We start from the raw sequence: 16,705 nt of genomic DNA, 5'->3' as shown, positions 1-16,705 counted from the left end.
ACTAAAATTTGAATATTTGAATGGAGGTAGAGCCAAATCAGGTTGTGCAGTGTCCGACGCGCCTATTGCGCCCAGCGATTGATCAAGATGCTTCCCACACTTAACCTGCTTCGGTTGATCGTCCCGATGCTGTAAGATACCTTGACAAAGTGTGTGATCAGTTTGAGTTCTATCCTTGGGTACTTGTCCCGGTAAGAATAATTTCAAGATACGTGGAGTTCAAGTCTACCAGCAGATTGCAATATGGGGCCTTTGGACGGCGAGGTAATTCTCGTCACAGGAGGAACTGGACTTGTTGGGAAAGCTGTGCAGGAGATCATTGCGCAGGACCCTCCCAAGGGTGAAACATGGGTATTCATCGGCAGCAAGGACGCTGACCTCACGAGCTATGAAGAGACCAAAGCTCTATTTGAGAGGGTGAAACCAACACAGATCATTCACCTAGCGGCATTCGTGGGTGGCCTTTTTGCCAACATGGTAAGTTCTGCAGAGGCATCAAACATCTTGATTCATAAGAATTACTTCCTCATTTCTTCATATAATCGAGCCGACTGCATTTGATCGAAGGCCCAGTTAATTAAAGACTAAAGCTGACTTGGCATGCGTGTGATCAGAAATACAAGGTTGAGTTCTGGCGGAAGAACATCCTCATGCAGGACAACATCATGGTGCTCAGCAAGGAGTATGGTGTCAAGAAGCTGGTGTCCTGCCTGTCCACATGCATCTTCCCCGATAAGACCACCTACCCCATCGATGAGACCATGATCCACTTGGGACCACCTCATTCCTCAAACGAGGTGAGGCTGCTAAGGCATTGTGTTCATTGCGCCTTGGCTCTGAATCTCAACTTGACCACTGCTTCTAGTCATTCATGCCAGTGAGTGGCACACTCTCTGTCTTGTCGACGCAATCGGGGATCACACGACAAGCATGTGCGTTGTAGGGCTATGCCTATGCGAAGAGGCTCGTGGATGTTCAGAACCGCATGTACAATGAGCAGTACGGCTGCAACTTCACATCCGTTGTCCCCACCAACATCTTTGGCAAGCACGACAACTTCAACCTCGACCAAGGTGCTGCGCATCAGATACCTCCTGCAGACAGCGAATTCATATCAATTGTGTGTTACTTAGCATATATTTTGGAAGTAAAGCTTTGTCGCGGTGTGCTCATACCAGCAAAAATTGCCCATGCAGGACACGTGGTTCCCAACCTCATCCACAAGTGCTACATCGCCCAGCGAGATGGCACCCCCTTCACGGCCTGGGGCAGCGGCAAGCCCCTGTGAGTGAAACCCCCATCTAGATGAAGCCCCTGCACTGCATCCCTCCCAATGCAATGATGCTGCCCAAACCTAGAGAACACGCAGGTACTTGCTTGATAACTCAAAAACGTCTGTTATTATGTACATGTGAATTCGGAGCTGCATGCATGCATGAGCTCCTCAGCCTGTTTCTGCAGCTCTATTTGGGTTAGGCAGGCCAGAACCTGGCGCCCTCACGTTGGCGAGCATCCCCCCAGTATTGGGCGGACCAATCACTGAAGTGCATGTCATGCTGCAGGCGCCAGTTCATCTACAACCTGGACCTGGCACGTCTCATGATCTGGGTGCTGCGCGAGTACAAGGAGGCAGACCCCATCATCCTGTCTGTGGGCGAGGAGGATGAAGTCCCCATCAGTGATGTTGTCCACATGATTGCTGACTCAATGGGCTTTATGGTGGGAATTCTACTGCCAGACCTTTATCATTGGCGTCCCTGCCTGCTAGCAATCTTGCAGGCCTGTGATTTTACGACAGAAGTGCGTTTGTTGTCTACTTTCTGAAAACAATATTGGTGGCAGAAGATGTATCAAATCCTTGGAGCAGAGGTGTGGTTGAGTGTGGCTGACAGCGGTGCCTTCTGATATGCAGGGGGAGATTATTTTTGACAAGACTAAGGCAGACGGCCAGTACAAGAAGACAGCATCCAATCTTAAGCTGCGCGCATACCTGCCAGACTTCAAGTTTACCCCAATGGCCACTGCAATCCGTGAGACGACAGCGTGGTTCAAGGAGAACTATGACACCGCCAGAAAGTGAACATGCTGGTCACACCAGGAGAGACCTTAACGAAGCTCGATTATCTGATTTCTTGCAAAGAATGCAGGCATGTTGATAATTCTGTTCACGTAGTTGACCACTGTTGCCCCGGTAGCAAATCTTCGATGAGAGCAGCTCGTGTTGTCATGATGCCGTGCGTTTCAAACTTCGCTGGCGTGCTTGAAGAAAATATGTTGTGTTGGGTCACCTTGTGAAAGTGACATGCAACGGCCCCATGGTCTGCTATGTAAAACCTTTTTTACACAAGACTTTTTACAAGATCACAAGATCTATCACAGCACAAGTTTGTGACTTAAAAGGAGCAGAACGAACTATAAAACTCAGCTCATTGTGGATAGCTGCATGGACATCCTCAAGCTCATTTGCCACACTCCATGAGCAAATACAAGAAGGAAGCCTCCAGGAGGCTACATTGCACTCCAATCAGAGCTGGTGCTGCTTGGCAAGAAGTCGAGGATGATACAGCAGTATTGCAACAAGTATGAAATATAAGTTCGTACATCAAATGTACCAAATGGATCATTCTCACAGCTCCTGCGGCATGCATAGCTTCACCAGCACATTCATCGGGCATCGTTTGGCAGACATTCAGACTTCAGACTTCAGACTTCAGTCTAACTCAGCATGGGACATTTCAATTGTAAAGTATCCACACCCCGCTGCACTCTGTGCCTGCCTGCTGTGCATATGTGGTCCTTGAACGGTGCTTTTTACACGGGGCTGCCTCCCTTGGCAACACACTTGTCAGATTCTCCCATGATCAGCTGCAGCATTTCCGCGAGGTCATTGCTCAACTCATCTGATGATGAAGGGTCGCTGAGTCCATCCGCCATCACCGCATTGGGCTGCTGAAAAACCGATTCTCCATCTGCAACGGGCTGTTGCAGCACACTGCTGGTATAGCTATCACTGTCCCTCTCAGTGGCTGTGCTGGCTTTATCTGACACTGACGCTGCAGATCTCCCTGTGCTGCCCAGGCTGCTCTGGCAGGCACGCTCGGCTTGCAGCTGCATCTGCAGGAAATCCAACGCTTCCTCCACAGTATTAGCTGTGCCTGACTGCTCTCTGGGCCCCTGGCCGCTGTTGTCATCAGCCTCTTCAAAGTGTGCCTGCTGTGGGTGTGTGGCAGCTGGAGTGGGCGGCCCCAGCGATTGCAGGGAGGTTGCAGTGCTGAGAACGTCCGCTGTGCCCACATCATCCGGGCATCTTGAGACAGTGCTATCCTCATCCTGCCGCTTGCTCTGCAATCATCACAGATTGTCTAGTTAGACATGCTCGCGGGACATCAAATAGCCGTTGTCAGTCCTTCAGGACATCGATGCTTGGCAGGCACTTCAAATGCCATACTATAGCAAGCTTCTGGAAATTTGGGAGAGCACCTGGCTTGATGGCAGAAGATCCTGGAAGATGCCATGAAGTGGCATGCTGGAACGCCTCTCAAGTACCGGCTCATCTGCACCAGGCTTACTGCCCCGTTCACGCTGGCTGCCAGCTGCATCACTGCTCATTGTCACGTCTGTTTTCAGGCTAATGGAGGAAATGGGGTCCACAGTCCCTGCCGCATCATCGCTTCCTCTCTCTGGAGTTGCTGGCCTGCGCCTGGCTCCTGTCTTGCAATTGTCTGACTGTCCGCCCTCAACCACCACTGAAGTCCTCGCGTCGCTATCGACAGTGCCATGCGCCTCCTTAGGGGCACCCCCCGCTGTCTGGCTCCCATTTCCCCGCGAATGCATGGCTGATCCCCGCCTGTTGGGCCTCTCGACTCCCTGCAGCGGGGGATACCCGAGCTCCCGCCGCACCCTGTTGATGTCGAGGGAGGGCCTGGCGCCTTTCACAGGCGCTGCAGCTGAGCACTCTGCCGGGGTCTCCACCGGAGTGGTGACACCCTCAAGCAAGGTGGACTGGCGCGGCAGAGCAGGCAGCACCGGCCCATCAGCCCGCATCGCTGCATTTGCAGCCCTGTCAGCACCGTTGCCGCGCTGGAAGCTGCCATGAAGCTGCGCCAGCCGCTTGTCCATCGCGGTCTTGCTGGAGAAGCTCAACTCGAGGCCCTCTAGCAGGAGCGGGTTCTTGCGCCTGTAGAAGCCCTCTGCACAGGACGCCCTGTCGTGGTACTCCACAAATGCCAGGTCTGCCGCCCAGTGCCCCGACCCTGGCTCCAGAAAGTGTGGATCGCCTTCACGATGCTGCTGCCCAGGAAGGACCGCACCTGCGCGTGCACGTGTTATTTGGGCCCGGAGCTTGACAACTGAAGCAGTACCGGCCTATTGTATGCAGAGCTTTTCATGTTCTAATTGAGAACTGGTGAGAGTACGTGTTCCTTGTGGCATACTGCATGTTAGCTGCATAAACACCATTCCCTAAGTTGCAAAAATAAAGCTGTTCAGGGATGAAGCATTGCTGGATCAACCATCAGACAACCCACCTTTGTCTTGATGTAGGGCCAGATCTGCCTCCCTGGGCTGCTCACCAACAGCACTGTGGTGTCGCAGGTGGGAACATCCGGGCCCATTGGTGCTGCCCAGGGCACTTCAGCCGTCAAGTCCTGCCGGTTCGGCGGTGTCAGAGACATCCTCCACGGCCACTTCCCTCTGTTTTTAGACGAGTGCTCTCTGCGTGCAGCGCTGCTGTCACCCTGCTGCGGCTCAGCAATTGGAGCTGCCCTTCTAAAATTTTTATCTCCCCTTTTGCGATGCTTTGCGCGCCCTGTAGCAAGAGGTGCGTCGCTGCGCCCGTCGACCATTGGCTCTTCTTCAACGAGCTGCACATGTGTGTCTTCAAGGGTCAGACAATGCTGAGCTCCTATGGTGCGCCCCATTTCAGGATCCTCGTTCCCTGTAATCATTATCCAGCTGCGCGCTTGCTGGCTTGCAGCTGGGGGAATGTGATTTGAGGGCTGAGAGTGGTTTTGTGGTTCTCTTTTTTGGATCAGAGCATCGATGCTCTGGGGATATCCATTTGCACAATAATCAATTCCTTTAGGCGATCCTGGCCATAAATAGAAAGCTCAGAAAGGATGGAACACTGCATATAGCCTCTTCTTTTTGCATGTTGTCAGTTCATCGTTCTGAAAAAGCTACATTGCAATCCTGCAGGTACATTGCAGACTAGCTGGCTGCCAGCTGCTGGCACAAGCCACCTATCATAAGGGGCCACAGGGCAAGAACAAGCTGACAGGACGTGGGGACATTGACTCAAATGTCGAGTGTTACCTCTTGTTCTGCTGCTATGTTGGTAGACTCACGCGCCTTAAGAGCTACTGTGTTCTAGGCCTAGAAGCCAGGCGCCCGCCGACATCTGTGGCCGATCGGAACCTTGGACTGATGATAATTCTAGACCATCACGATAATCAATTCACACGCTCGAAGACTTCCTCAGGCACAGCATTACCAGATATTGGGCTCATATCGAAGGTCAAATTGGAGTCCAATGTCGTTTAATGTGGGCATTACCATGGGGCAAATGGTTTTCGTGCATGCCGCAAAATGTGCATGCAAATCGCCAACGGGCTGCAACGGGACCCCCCGCCAGCGGAAACCCTTCCGGAAGTTACTTTCGCAGATGTTCGTTACGTTCTCCAAAGGGCTGAAGAAATACTCCTCATCATGGCAATGATACATGCCAGCTCTTTGGCTGCCCCAGCTATCAATTTCTAGCCTGGACGCGCATTTGTACTTGTGTACTTTTCCCATGTGACTATGGACCCACACAGAATAGTGCTGCATCCACCCATGGGCGGATGCCTGCCGATGTAAATTGACCAGGCATCCACCATCTTGTTGGATCTGCTGCACTGTTTACATTCAGGGTCTGTAAGGGTTTGCAAGAATTCGTGTGACATGGATGCCAACGACTTGCCAAGAAAGAACTTTGTTGCGAACATTGGCAACTACGAATCTCCTTGCGGTTACTGTCGATTGGGAACTAATTCATCCTTGGTAAGGCGCAATTCTGAGGCGCTCAATCTCTCCCTCGTTTGTTTGGACTCTAGTACTCAGGGAACCTGAGCCCATACGATTTTACTTGTTCCTTGACAATGAGATAATGGCAGAGCATGTTTCTTAGCTATCTGCACATGAAAGTCGTGCAGGGATCCGTAAATGGGTGTCCAGTGGTCAAGAATTGAAGAAAAAGTGTCCTTCGCAGGGCATGGTGGCGAACCAGATGACCTGTGAAGCATACCAGGATCTCCTCAATCGGGGCTGGCGACGCAGTGGGACTTGGCTGTATAGGTCGCTGGCCGAACAGTCTGAATGTTCGTGCGTACCACACACAATCCGTCTGGATGTTCACAAGTTTGAACCGAGCAGGGTACGTATGTACTTCCATTGTGTTCTCTGCCCCAGAAGAGACCGCCATCACTCGCCCAGTCTTGCTCCTAGTCATGAAGCGTGCCTGTCCATATTAAGCAGGAGCGGTCCCTGTATGTTCTGCTGTAGTCTGGCGAAAATGCATCCGAAGGAAGTGCATGTGCACATGCTTGATCAGGTCAGGATGCCCTGTCGATGACACAACGCATGGTGTGCAGGCGCAGAAGCAGGTCATGCGGCGATTTGAGAAGTACCTGGCAGGAGCACCAGTAAAGACCAATTTGGACCTTCCTCCAGCTCCTTCAACACCTCCGCTGTCAGATGATGTTCCAGGGTGGGAAGTTGCAACCTCTCCGGCACCAGATGTAAGAGCATCTTTGGAGCCAGAAGGTGTGTGCAAGAAGCAGCAGCAGGACAGCTGCAGCACTGAGGAGCGGAAACGCAAGTCCCACCTCATCTCTGCCAGCCCGCCTGCCTCTCCTGCTGTCCCTGCTGCGGTCCAGGGGGATGTAGCTGCTCCATGTAGCGCGCAGGTGAATGCCTGACAAACTTCTACTGGTCAGTTCAGACAACAGTGCTTGGAAATTACGCTGTGCGTGAAGGTTTGCCTCGGTGCTTTTGATACAGGTCTCTCAGGTGGATTTTGTGACATTAATGCATGCATTATCGGGTGTACGCAGGTGGACAGTGTGGCTGATAGGATGAGTCGCGCCATCAGCCATGCAGTGCGGCGCATGACAGAGGAGGGCACACTGCCAGAGGCATGCTACTACTCCCCCGACGTCAAGGAGGTCTCCTCTAAGCAGCGGCGCCTCCTGGGGCCGCAAGCTCTCCTCACAACAGCGGCTGCCTTTCCCATCGCTGCTGCTGCTCGCCGAGCTGCAGGTATTTCGCTGTCCTGCACGGTGCTATGAAAGTCAAACAGTGCAAACATTAATCATTTTCGATCAAAATGCTGCCAGAAATCAGAATGCAGCTTATCTTCCAGCCTAGTCATTCTTCAAAGTCTAAGCTTGTTGCTTTTCTTGTGTGTCTCAGGACCTGGCAGTCCATCGGCTGAACACCTGGCAGCCCTGCTGGCAGTGCGCCTGGAGGGGGCAGCGGGGCTGCAGCTGTCGGTTCAGGCAAAGCGGGGACATCTTAACTTCATGATGCAGCCTGGAGCATTGTGTGATGTGCGCAGCGGTGATGACTCAGCCGCAGTTGGGGGCGAAGAGGCCACCTGCAGCATGAGCACAGACAGCAGGGACTGCGGTATCCAAAGACCCTTGCTGTGCCCAGGCCCTGTCCAGATGGGTGAGGCAGCTGCAGATGGGCAAAGTGAGCACTCGGTAGGCAGACAAGCTGGGAGCGATGCACCTGCAGGCCAGCATGCAGGGGGTGCCAGAGAACACAGCAGCAGGGGCTCCAGCCAAACAGCCGAGGACGCTCCTGAGCATGCCAGCTCTGCGTCAAGGATGACCAAGGGCGCGACGGTGTCCGCACAGTGGGGCGGGGTCAGCAGGAGAGAGATACATGTGGATGCCGGGTACGGCTATGCAGCTGCAGCGCATACGGCTGATGCAGCTCGGCTTCGAGGGAGTGATACCGGAAGCAGTGGATGTCCTGACTCGTGTGCAGGCCCCGAGCCTCTCTCTGCTGCTACTCAGACAAGGTATGACACCTTCTTTTCTCTCTTGAAGAGCATTACTAGGACCTTGCCTGTGCTTCGTGATCATGCATCATGTTGCAGTCTGCTGTATGCAAAAATGTATAGGGTGGTCTTGCAGTGGGCATCGAGGGAGATGCATGTGCATGTGCAGATCACGGCGTTTTGAGGTTCGGCTGGTGCCAATGCCGGCCAGCCGTGCCGAGATAGCAGCAGAGTACCCATTGTACAGGAGATACCAAACCATTCATCACCACGAGTCCCCCCAGGAGGTGAGCCGTCAGATGTAATTTTGGGCTCCGCTGTATTGTTGGTGGCTTCTGCTGGGTTGCCAAACAATACCAATGGGGACATAATTGATTCCTGGCAGGTGTACGGCCATATGACCTGGCCCATGATTCACTTCTCTGATTTGGGTGCAGGTGAAAGAAAGCTCCTTCAGGCGTTTTCTGGTGGACTCCCCCTTGATGCGCAGGCGGGCTCCTCTGGGCCCAGATGGCCAAGTGCCATACTGGTCCTTTGGCTCCTATCACCAACAGTACTGGATTGACGGTGAGTGCTCAGCACTGTAGTTGCTCTCTTCTGTTGCCCTATTCCATCAGAGCGAAAGTCATTCTAACCCACTTGCCCCATGCGCTAGCAAGACAGGTGCATGCATCTTTACGAGGAGTGCAGGGTGTGCTGGTCTCTTTCTTGTCGCTACAATGTGTGGGAGAACACGTCATTTTCACCAACATGCCCCATGCGCTTACAGGACAAATGTCGCATGATTGGTTAGTGAGGGGTGTTGGTGTGCTGCAGGCGAGCTGGTGGCTGTGGCAGTGCTGGATGTGCTGCCGCAATGCATCAGCTCTGTCTACTTCTTCTGGGAGCCCTCGCTCAGCTTCCTCAGCCTCGGCAAAGTCAGCGCCCTGCGGGAGATTGCCTTTGTGCAAGCTGCCGCTATGACCTGCCCCTCCCTCCACTGCTACTACATGGGCTACTTCATCAGCAGGTACCAACCTTCATCACTGCTCAAGAATGCATGACTGGTTGTTTTTGGGAGCTGAAGTTATCCATGCACGTATGCCATGGCTTACGTGCCATGCTGTGTGGTAAGCAGTGATTGTCCGCAGCAGCTGGGTGGGTGATAGTGCGTGTTGGTGTGCAGCTGTCCCAAGATGAGGTACAAGGCGGACTTCAAGCCGAGCGATCTGCTGTGCATGCACTCTCTGTGCTGGGTCCCTGTGGAGCGCGCTGTGCCTGCCCTGGATGCAGACATGCACTGCATCATCAGCCGGGTGGGTGCCCTGCCTATCAGAACAGCATATCTTCCTTCTGGATCATCAGGAGTCTGCGTTGTGCAGTGCGCCTCTGGTGGAACAGACGTCGGAAGGAGGTAATGCTACAGATTTTTGTGTTAACTTCTGATGTGGACGTTGAAAATGTAGATACCTGGCGCCTTGGAGGGCTTGGATGCAACGTTTATGGGCGACTGCAGCGAGGCCTGCGACTACTTGTCAGATGCCGCCCTCGATGCCACTCTCCTGTATCTGAGCAGCCAGCAGGGCCAGCGGCGCCTCATTCGATTGGGCCAGCTGGCACGCACGAGTGTGCCACAGGTGAGCGCTGCTGCTCAATTGGCTAAGAATTGTCAACCGCAGCATTGTTGGTCTCCTGCTTTGTGGGGTGATGGAGGCTGTGCGTTTGCAGGAAGCTCTGTGCTTGCTGAAGGAGAAGTTGCGCTCATGGAGAAAATATGTGGGTCCTGCAGCAGACCAGTACATTCATGTGATGTAGATGTGAGTCGTGCCTGCAATGTATGTACGGTATCAGCCAATGCCCATGCTGCTGTACTATGATGTTGTGGTGTTTTTCTGGACATCGTAAAGTTGAATTTTATATGTAAAGTAGATCATATTAGCCTACACACGTCCGCAGTCTTCCAAAGAGCGGTCAACAAAGCTCAACATTTTTTTTGATCATGATCATGTGCAGCCGAATCAATTTAAAGAATAAAGGCATCTGGTAGCATCATTAACCTGACCTCCTCGCTCAAAGCCCAGGGATGGACAGCAGATTCAGATGCCACAGAAGTCAGTGTCAAATGATGTGGATGCGATTTTCATCTGCATGGGGACAAGGTTGACTGTGAACATTTACAGAGTAGAGCTTCAGGGTCACTCGGTGACGCTCAGGAGCAACTTTCATCCAATACTTTGATGGTACACAGCGCACCATCAGGCAGCAAGCATTGATCATCGCTCAACACATCCACGCAGGGTCATCATATTCCCGCCAAAAACAAGGTTCAGAAGTCTTCATCACAACAGAGTGATCGCTGATCCACACCATATATCAACAAACATGTGCAAGCCCTTGCACAGCAACATGCTCAACTGGCTTGACAAAACTGCAAATATTCCGTTCTTCTCTCTCATCAACCTTACAACTACAGGACGGGATCATCCACGATGCTCTGCGCCACAAACTTGCATTCTGCACTTTCCAATTACGCCTTGGCTGCATTCAACCTTAGCAACGAAATCGGCCAGAACATGCGCACTGCAGTCACGGAATATCTCGTTGCCTGCAGCACAACTCGACTCTTCTTCACCATGCCAAGCACATTGAAACTGCACAGTCGCCAGTTGCTGTGCTCACAACCAGAAAACCCTCTACCCTGCAAATCTTGTGCAAAACTTGTCCAGCTTTGACTGCATACAGCTCCCCACTCTCATTGGTCTGCGTTGGTACAAGCGTTGGAATCAACGTCCCAGACTATTTTGCCTACAGATATGGGGCATGCATTCTCTCCATCTACCAAAAAGGCGGCATTGCTGCGCGCCCCTTCAAGCTTGCTTGCAGCTGCTGCTGGTGCAACTGATCCCCTTTTGAATCAAGGAAAGACTTCTTATAAGTTGCACAAGGCTGATCAGTGAAGTCGCACAGATTGGTAATCTCTGATGTCCCGTGTGCTGTCCTTGGGAGGTGGGCAGTTATACATGCTTGAATCCAGCCTTGCAAGGCTGAAATGTTTGTCTCACACTCTCTTCTCTCTCTGCATTTGTGGTTCTCACAGTGAAGAGCTGCGGATGAGCTCAGCCCACTCGTAGAACTCCTGGGGCACACACCAGACACTCACTGTCAGACCCCTTCCATGAGCTAGCTTGCAAGCGATACAGTCCATGCTTCATGACAGCATGCACAGTGCGGTGTGGAGGGCACAAGTCTGAGTCCATGTTGCCCCATCAATTGCTGGAAAGGCTCCCAGACGCACCATGCCGTCAATCTTCTTCTGGCGTGCACATCTCTTCCGCTGTTCTGCCTGGTCTGCAGGCTTAGCCCTGTCGTTGTGCTGGTGTGCTGGGGGGATTGGCATGGAAGGGCTGCTCTTCATTGTCGCTGGTCCTGCAGCACAGCTACCACCCATCAACTCTTGTTGATCGGAAGGGAAGAGGGAGTTTCCATAACGTCAGGACTGGACTACGGCTGCCAACGAGCCTTAAAGTGCCCCTTTCCATCAGACTCTTTACTTCGTCATGAAGGGAGACTGCAGCACGCTAGCGACGCTCCAACAAGTGGTCAAAACCGTCGACGGTCCAGTGGTAAACCCTAGCGTCTATCCCACTTTACTGAATACACGCTCCCAACCTCCTACAGCAATGTACACGAGCAGGGAAACACCGATCGCATCTACATTGACCCGTTGCCGCCACTGATTCAGACAGACCGCCCTACACGCTTGGTCAAGCCGAGCTGACTGTGCAGATTCCTGGAATTTCACTGCAAGGGTGCCAGACGGCACGGCCTGCTGACCATAGCTGTTCGCGATACATTCACAAAGGCTATGACATTGCATACTGCGATCTTCAATTGAGCATCGGTCGTACCGGGCGACGTTCCGTTGCTGAAGAGGGACTTCAGGTCAGCCCGCAGGTCCATACTCCTCCTCGCGAGGAAACCGGGCGTGAAACTGCTCGGACTGCCAGAGCTATCCATGCTGTGCCTGGAGAGGGGCGAGAAGGATCCCGCTGCGCTCGGAGTCGCAGGCTCATCTGCAAATTTTCTTCTCTATTCAGGATAGCAATCAAGCCAATTCTCTAGTGCCGGCACTGCATCGAGCACGTAAGCGATGAAAACAAAAGATGCAGAGGGCGTCACAGAAGCCCCACCTTCAGCGTCGGCTTGGATGCCGCATGAAAAGTCGCTGAAACTTGGAGATGCCCGGAGGGAGAGCGGAGAAGTTTGCTCCTCGCTGCGGTCAGCACGCGGGCTGGCAAGGGACGATGTCCTCAGGAGACTGCGAAGGAGCGATGGAGGGGTGGTCATAGCAAGCCGTGCTCGGCTTCAAGGGCTTAGGCCAGCTAGGGCTCTCGCCTCTGGTGGCTGAAAGCAGAACCGTTGCCAGCCTTGTGGCGTGAGCAATTTATCTCAGCGCAGGCGTTGCCTTCTCGGTTTGCAATTTGTGAGTGCGGCTTTTGTGGGGAGACACAGATGAGAAACTTGTGTCGCCCACGAAAGATCACAATCTGACTATGATTTTAGGGTTTCGAACATAATCTCCCCTGCGCAGGGGGTTGTGAGTCGAGCCCTGGTCTGCATGAAACTCGACAGACAGAGGTTGATTGCCACGAAATTCTTGTTTGGGGCTCTTTCACGCCGAAATTCATACTGATAATTCCCCAGAAAATCTCTCCGGCAGTGGCAATCGCAGTCATCGAGGGCATGCAAGACTCCTGGGCCATCAGTGATCAGGATCAGTGACGCTTCCGACACATCGCGTCTGTCGGAGACTCTTAGGATATCAAATTGATTAAGTATCAGAATCTGGTCCTGGAGATCGTCAATAGAGCAGTCCATGTGCGCTGCTATCTTGGGTGCCACCGAGGCACACCAATGCTGAGAGGTGAGAGATCCAAAGGGGACAGCAGTGCTCTGATAGCACCCATTATAATTTTTTTGAATCCCTAATTTTGATCCTTGCATTGAAAAGTATGGCTGTATGCAGGGACTTGGCGGAGTTTGCTTTCATCTTCTGCGCAGAAAGCCTTCCTGTCTAAGACTGCTGCTCCTGCAGCTCCACAGCGGTGCTTTCATTCCATGGTGGCTGTCCTCCAGCAGAACGGCAGATGGGACGGTATGTCTGATCCATATTTGGGCATCACGTATCTGACGGACTCTCACATGCCTGTTCTATGGGTATCCATGCTGCTGTGCCGCATGCCCAGGCAGCGGATCTCAGGCAGACCTCATGCAGAAGGATGAATGCATCCTAGTGGATGAGCAGGACAGCATCATCGGCAGTGCGAACAAGTACACCTCACATATGTTCACGAAAGAGCAGCCGCAGGGCTTGCTGCATCGTGCGTTCAGCGTGTTCCTGTTCAACCAGGACAACAAGCTGTTGCTGCAGCAACGTGCTCTGTCAAAGATCACCTTCCCAGGCGTCTGGACAAACACGTGTTGTTCTCACCCTCTGCATGGCTACTCGCCGACTGAAGTGGATCAGCCAGAGGACGTTGCAAACGGATCTGTGATGGGTGCAAAGGTACCCTTACTCTGATCCCCGGCTTAATCCTGCTTGTTCCTGTGTGTCCTAGCATGCAACCTGTACCTATGGTTGCACATCAATCCTACAGATGTCAGCCACATGGGAGAGTGGCTGATTGTGTGGCTGCGTGCAGCGTGCGGCAGTGCGCAAGCTGGAGCATGAGCTGGGCATAGCGCCACAGCAGGTCCCCTTGAGCGACTTCAAATTCTTGACGAGGCTGCACTATTGCGCAGCGGACACAGACACTTATGGTCCAGATGCAGAGTGGGGAGAGCACGAGGTGAATCCACCTTCAAATAAAGTTTACCCAGGATGGCTGTGCGCTGCTTACAGGGAAGATAAGTAAGACAGATAAGACAGATAAGATAAGTAAATCCAAAGAGTGCAATGATGATAGCAACACGCCCCCTGAGCTTGCTGTGCCTGTCTAACCAGGTGGATTACATCCTTTTCATCAAGGCAGCAGTGGACTTGAAGCCCAATCCTGATGAGGTGGAGGCGACCAAGTATGTGACACTGCCTGAGCTCAAGGAGATGATGGTTCCCAGCAGTGAGCTGCGATGGTCGCCTTGGTTCCGGATCATTGCTGCAAACTTCCTGGAGGAGTGGTGGTACAATCTGGATGCTGCAGTCAGCACAGATGCCTTCCTTGACGTGCAGTCAGTCCACAGAATCCTATGAGATGATGGTCGGTCATTGTGATTGATGATGAGATTTTGTGTGCTACTATGATTCCTTTTTTTGTTGGAGCAGCACCTAGAGTTGCTGTACACTATGCGCTGAAGTGAAGTGTGACTGAGAGAATTTTTGGTCATTTGAAATTAAACTTTTGAAGTCACCCTGTCTGTTACCGTCGAGGGAGATCGGAGTGATCAGTGCTCAGCATTTGCAATCATGTTGGCACGTTGCATTGCAAGTACTTGTACACGTGCAGAGAGTTTGACCTTCTGTGAGATTGTGGGACCGAAATGATGTCTTAACCTGGCAGACTGCTAGGTACATATCCTGCATGATACTAAATCCCACATTTATGTATAAATGTACTTAAGGAAATTCCTTGCAAACCACCTAAGCAGGTGATTTCTTATTCACAGACCAGTGTATTGACCTACTTACATCATGTCATGCTCATGCACAATCATATGATATCATGAGATTGGTGAGATCAAAATATATCCACCTTTTCACCACATCTGAATATAATTCTCTAAGGACAGGCTTCAGGATTTTCTGCAACCCGACCTCTAGCAGATGCCACAACGGGCTCGCAACATATACTATTTTGGTGTTCTGGATGCCTTCTCTGAAACCCCAGAAACTCCGAAACGTCCCCGCAAAACTTTGAGGACATCTGACACTGGCACTCCCTGCACAGCACCAAAGTTGTGTCTCAGCGAAGCCTGATTGACATGGCAAAAACACACGTGCGCCAGGGATTGAGTAGACTGTCATGCGCGCTCCCAATACAGGCAGGCTTGCGGCAGCGGTACCTGAACATTGAGGAGCACAAGGCTGTGGTACAGGAGGTCAGCAGCTTCTGAAGCGGCACGCTCGCTCCCTTCATTAGCTTCCAACGTCTGACACAGCTCGCCAGCCTCTTCCCTGACCTTTGAGCACAGCAGCTCTGGATTTGCCAAGAGCTTGGCTGTCCACGAAGACTTCGCACCTGACATCCCATGGAAGATCGCTGTCAGGGCAGGCAACAAGCTGAACCCAACAGCACAGCTTTCTCAATCAAACAAAGTTTCCTCCAAAACAGCATGTAAAGTCATTGCTTCAACGACCTTCAGGTGAGCTTCTGTAGGCATGATCAAATCATTCATCTCTCCAGGGCTTTCCATCCAGAAACCTTGAGATGTACCTGAGCCGGCTTCAGCTCGCCGCTGCTGTATGGTGCGCTCCAGGGCTAGCAGTGTGCTCAGGGGAGCCTCGTCTCGTGACTTATTATTTCTCACCTCACTGACGCCTCCATCACTGTCGATCCCTACAGCGGAGAACCAGCATGATGGTGAACCCTGCGCAACATGTGCCAGCTACCTTCAAGGAGAGAACATGCTCTTGTTTCTTGTCATTGCGCTGTCTTGGACCACTGCAGAGTTGTGAGTATCCCTGCCAATGTGTATTGCATCAATGACGTGCCAGCGAGATACTATGCACGTACTGTGTGGCAGGCAGGCCCGATGGGATCTCCCATGTAGATTATGGAGTCTCGATCGCAGTCGGGGTGCACACTGGTCACGTGAATGAAGTGTCCGGATGTCTCCCCCTTGCACCAGCGCTCTCTACGTGATCGGCTGTAGAAGGTGGCCAGCCTGCAATGTGATTGCAGGAAGCACATTGGCACTGGCGCTCTTCTACACCGCCTTGAATCAATTGACTCGTATTTACGAAAAGTCTTGCATTTCTGGAAGCCACACCTTGTCTGAAGCGTCTCAGACACAGCTGCACGATCTGCAAATGCCTGCATGAGCACTTCGCCGGTGTCCACATGCTGCAAGGCCCCACAGAGTGCCTCAGTATGCCTCAGTAAAACAGCCTGAAAGGTCCAACGCACAGATGATCATAGAACACATTGTCGCATTCCACTCACCTGAACGATCACAGCCACAAGACCATCAAAGTTCCATTTCAGGCTGTCCAAAAATGAAGTCATCCCCTCCACCTGCTCTCCCTGAGCGCAACCTTCCAGTCCCTTTGTCTCTGCGCTGGCCGCAAGACATCGCACCCTCTTCCAACAGTGCTCCAAATCTATTTGAAAAGCATGTTTTTGGGTCATATATTGTCTAATTTGCGCCACACCACAATGGTGCAGCCTGCAAGGCACTGACGATCTACTCGTCATATGCACGGTGGTCGTGCCACAGTTGCTGAGGATCGAATTCATCGTGACTGATTTACTATTTCAGCTCTTTGTCAGAAGAAATGATATTAAATGAGGGCGACTGCAGCAGCTTTGGCTCTGTCAGGCTCAATGCATGGGCACTAGAGACAGAGTATCACACGCAGTGTCTGGATCCCAGATGGTTCATTTGAGTATTATATAGTGTCTCGTGGAAATTTGATGTCATCTTCCGCAGATCGGCCCCCCTCTTCGATGGGAAGGTCCCAATTCA

The 16,705-nt window shown here is 52.2% G+C and overlaps 6 protein-coding genes across 6 annotated transcripts; 3 read left to right on the top strand and 3 right to left on the bottom strand.

Annotated features, from left to right (window-relative positions):
- Positions 1 to 107: 107 nt before the first annotated feature.
- COCSUDRAFT_24021 (putative GDP-L-fucose synthetase) lies at positions 108 to 2,345 on the top strand. The gene is made up of 6 exons (XM_005647278.1): positions 108 to 477; positions 615 to 797; positions 944 to 1,073; positions 1,197 to 1,284; positions 1,563 to 1,719; positions 1,913 to 2,345. The coding sequence occupies exons 1-6, from the start codon at positions 244 to 246 to the stop codon at positions 2,078 to 2,080; spliced, it is 960 nt and encodes a 319-aa protein (XP_005647335.1). The 5' UTR covers positions 108 to 243; the 3' UTR covers positions 2,081 to 2,345.
- A 466-nt stretch (positions 2,346 to 2,811) lies between these two features.
- Positions 2,812 to 4,673, bottom strand: COCSUDRAFT_63923 (hypothetical protein; the record flags this gene model as incomplete). The annotated part of the gene is made up of 3 exons (XM_005647277.1): positions 2,812 to 3,342; positions 3,547 to 4,290; positions 4,527 to 4,673. 3 exons carry the CDS (start codon positions 4,671 to 4,673, stop codon positions 2,812 to 2,814), a joined length of 1,422 nt encoding a protein of 473 aa, XP_005647334.1.
- Positions 4,674 to 7,112: 2,439 nt separating this feature from the next.
- Positions 7,113 to 9,960, top strand: COCSUDRAFT_47695 (hypothetical protein; the record flags this gene model as incomplete). Its single annotated transcript, XM_005647276.1, has 9 exons — positions 7,113 to 7,296; positions 7,450 to 7,665; positions 7,777 to 7,939; positions 8,214 to 8,331; positions 8,482 to 8,611; positions 8,861 to 9,053; positions 9,210 to 9,339; positions 9,490 to 9,660; positions 9,752 to 9,960. 9 exons carry the CDS (start codon positions 7,113 to 7,115, stop codon positions 9,836 to 9,838), a joined length of 1,392 nt encoding a protein of 463 aa, XP_005647333.1. The 3' UTR covers positions 9,839 to 9,960.
- A 1,154-nt stretch (positions 9,961 to 11,114) lies between these two features.
- Positions 11,115 to 12,370, bottom strand: COCSUDRAFT_63921 (hypothetical protein; the record flags this gene model as incomplete). Its single annotated transcript, XM_005647275.1, has 4 exons — positions 11,115 to 11,159; positions 11,319 to 11,449; positions 11,932 to 12,096; positions 12,214 to 12,370. 4 exons carry the CDS (start codon positions 12,368 to 12,370, stop codon positions 11,115 to 11,117), a joined length of 498 nt encoding a protein of 165 aa, XP_005647332.1.
- Positions 12,371 to 13,292: 922 nt separating this feature from the next.
- On the top strand, positions 13,293 to 14,273 carry COCSUDRAFT_36851 (Isopentenyldiphosphate isomerase; the record flags this gene model as incomplete). The annotated part of the gene is made up of 3 exons (XM_005647274.1): positions 13,293 to 13,589; positions 13,726 to 13,872; positions 14,028 to 14,273. 3 exons carry the CDS (start codon positions 13,293 to 13,295, stop codon positions 14,271 to 14,273), a joined length of 690 nt encoding a protein of 229 aa, XP_005647331.1.
- Positions 14,274 to 14,869: 596 nt separating this feature from the next.
- Positions 14,870 to 16,245, bottom strand: COCSUDRAFT_36850 (PRA-CH-domain-containing protein; the record flags this gene model as incomplete). Its single annotated transcript, XM_005647273.1, has 6 exons — positions 14,870 to 14,959; positions 15,083 to 15,258; positions 15,454 to 15,607; positions 15,754 to 15,904; positions 16,010 to 16,083; positions 16,183 to 16,245. 6 exons carry the CDS (start codon positions 16,243 to 16,245, stop codon positions 14,870 to 14,872), a joined length of 708 nt encoding a protein of 235 aa, XP_005647330.1.
- Between the last annotated feature and the right edge of the window lie 460 nt (positions 16,246 to 16,705).

The sequence above is a fragment of the Coccomyxa subellipsoidea genome (genome assembly GCF_000258705.1).
Source record: "Coccomyxa subellipsoidea C-169, whole genome shotgun sequence".
NCBI classification, from domain to species: domain Eukaryota; kingdom Viridiplantae; phylum Chlorophyta; class Trebouxiophyceae; family Coccomyxaceae; genus Coccomyxa; species Coccomyxa subellipsoidea.
The sequence above is the reverse complement of the archived record's forward strand: the minus strand, read 5'-3'. Positions and strand labels throughout refer to the sequence as shown.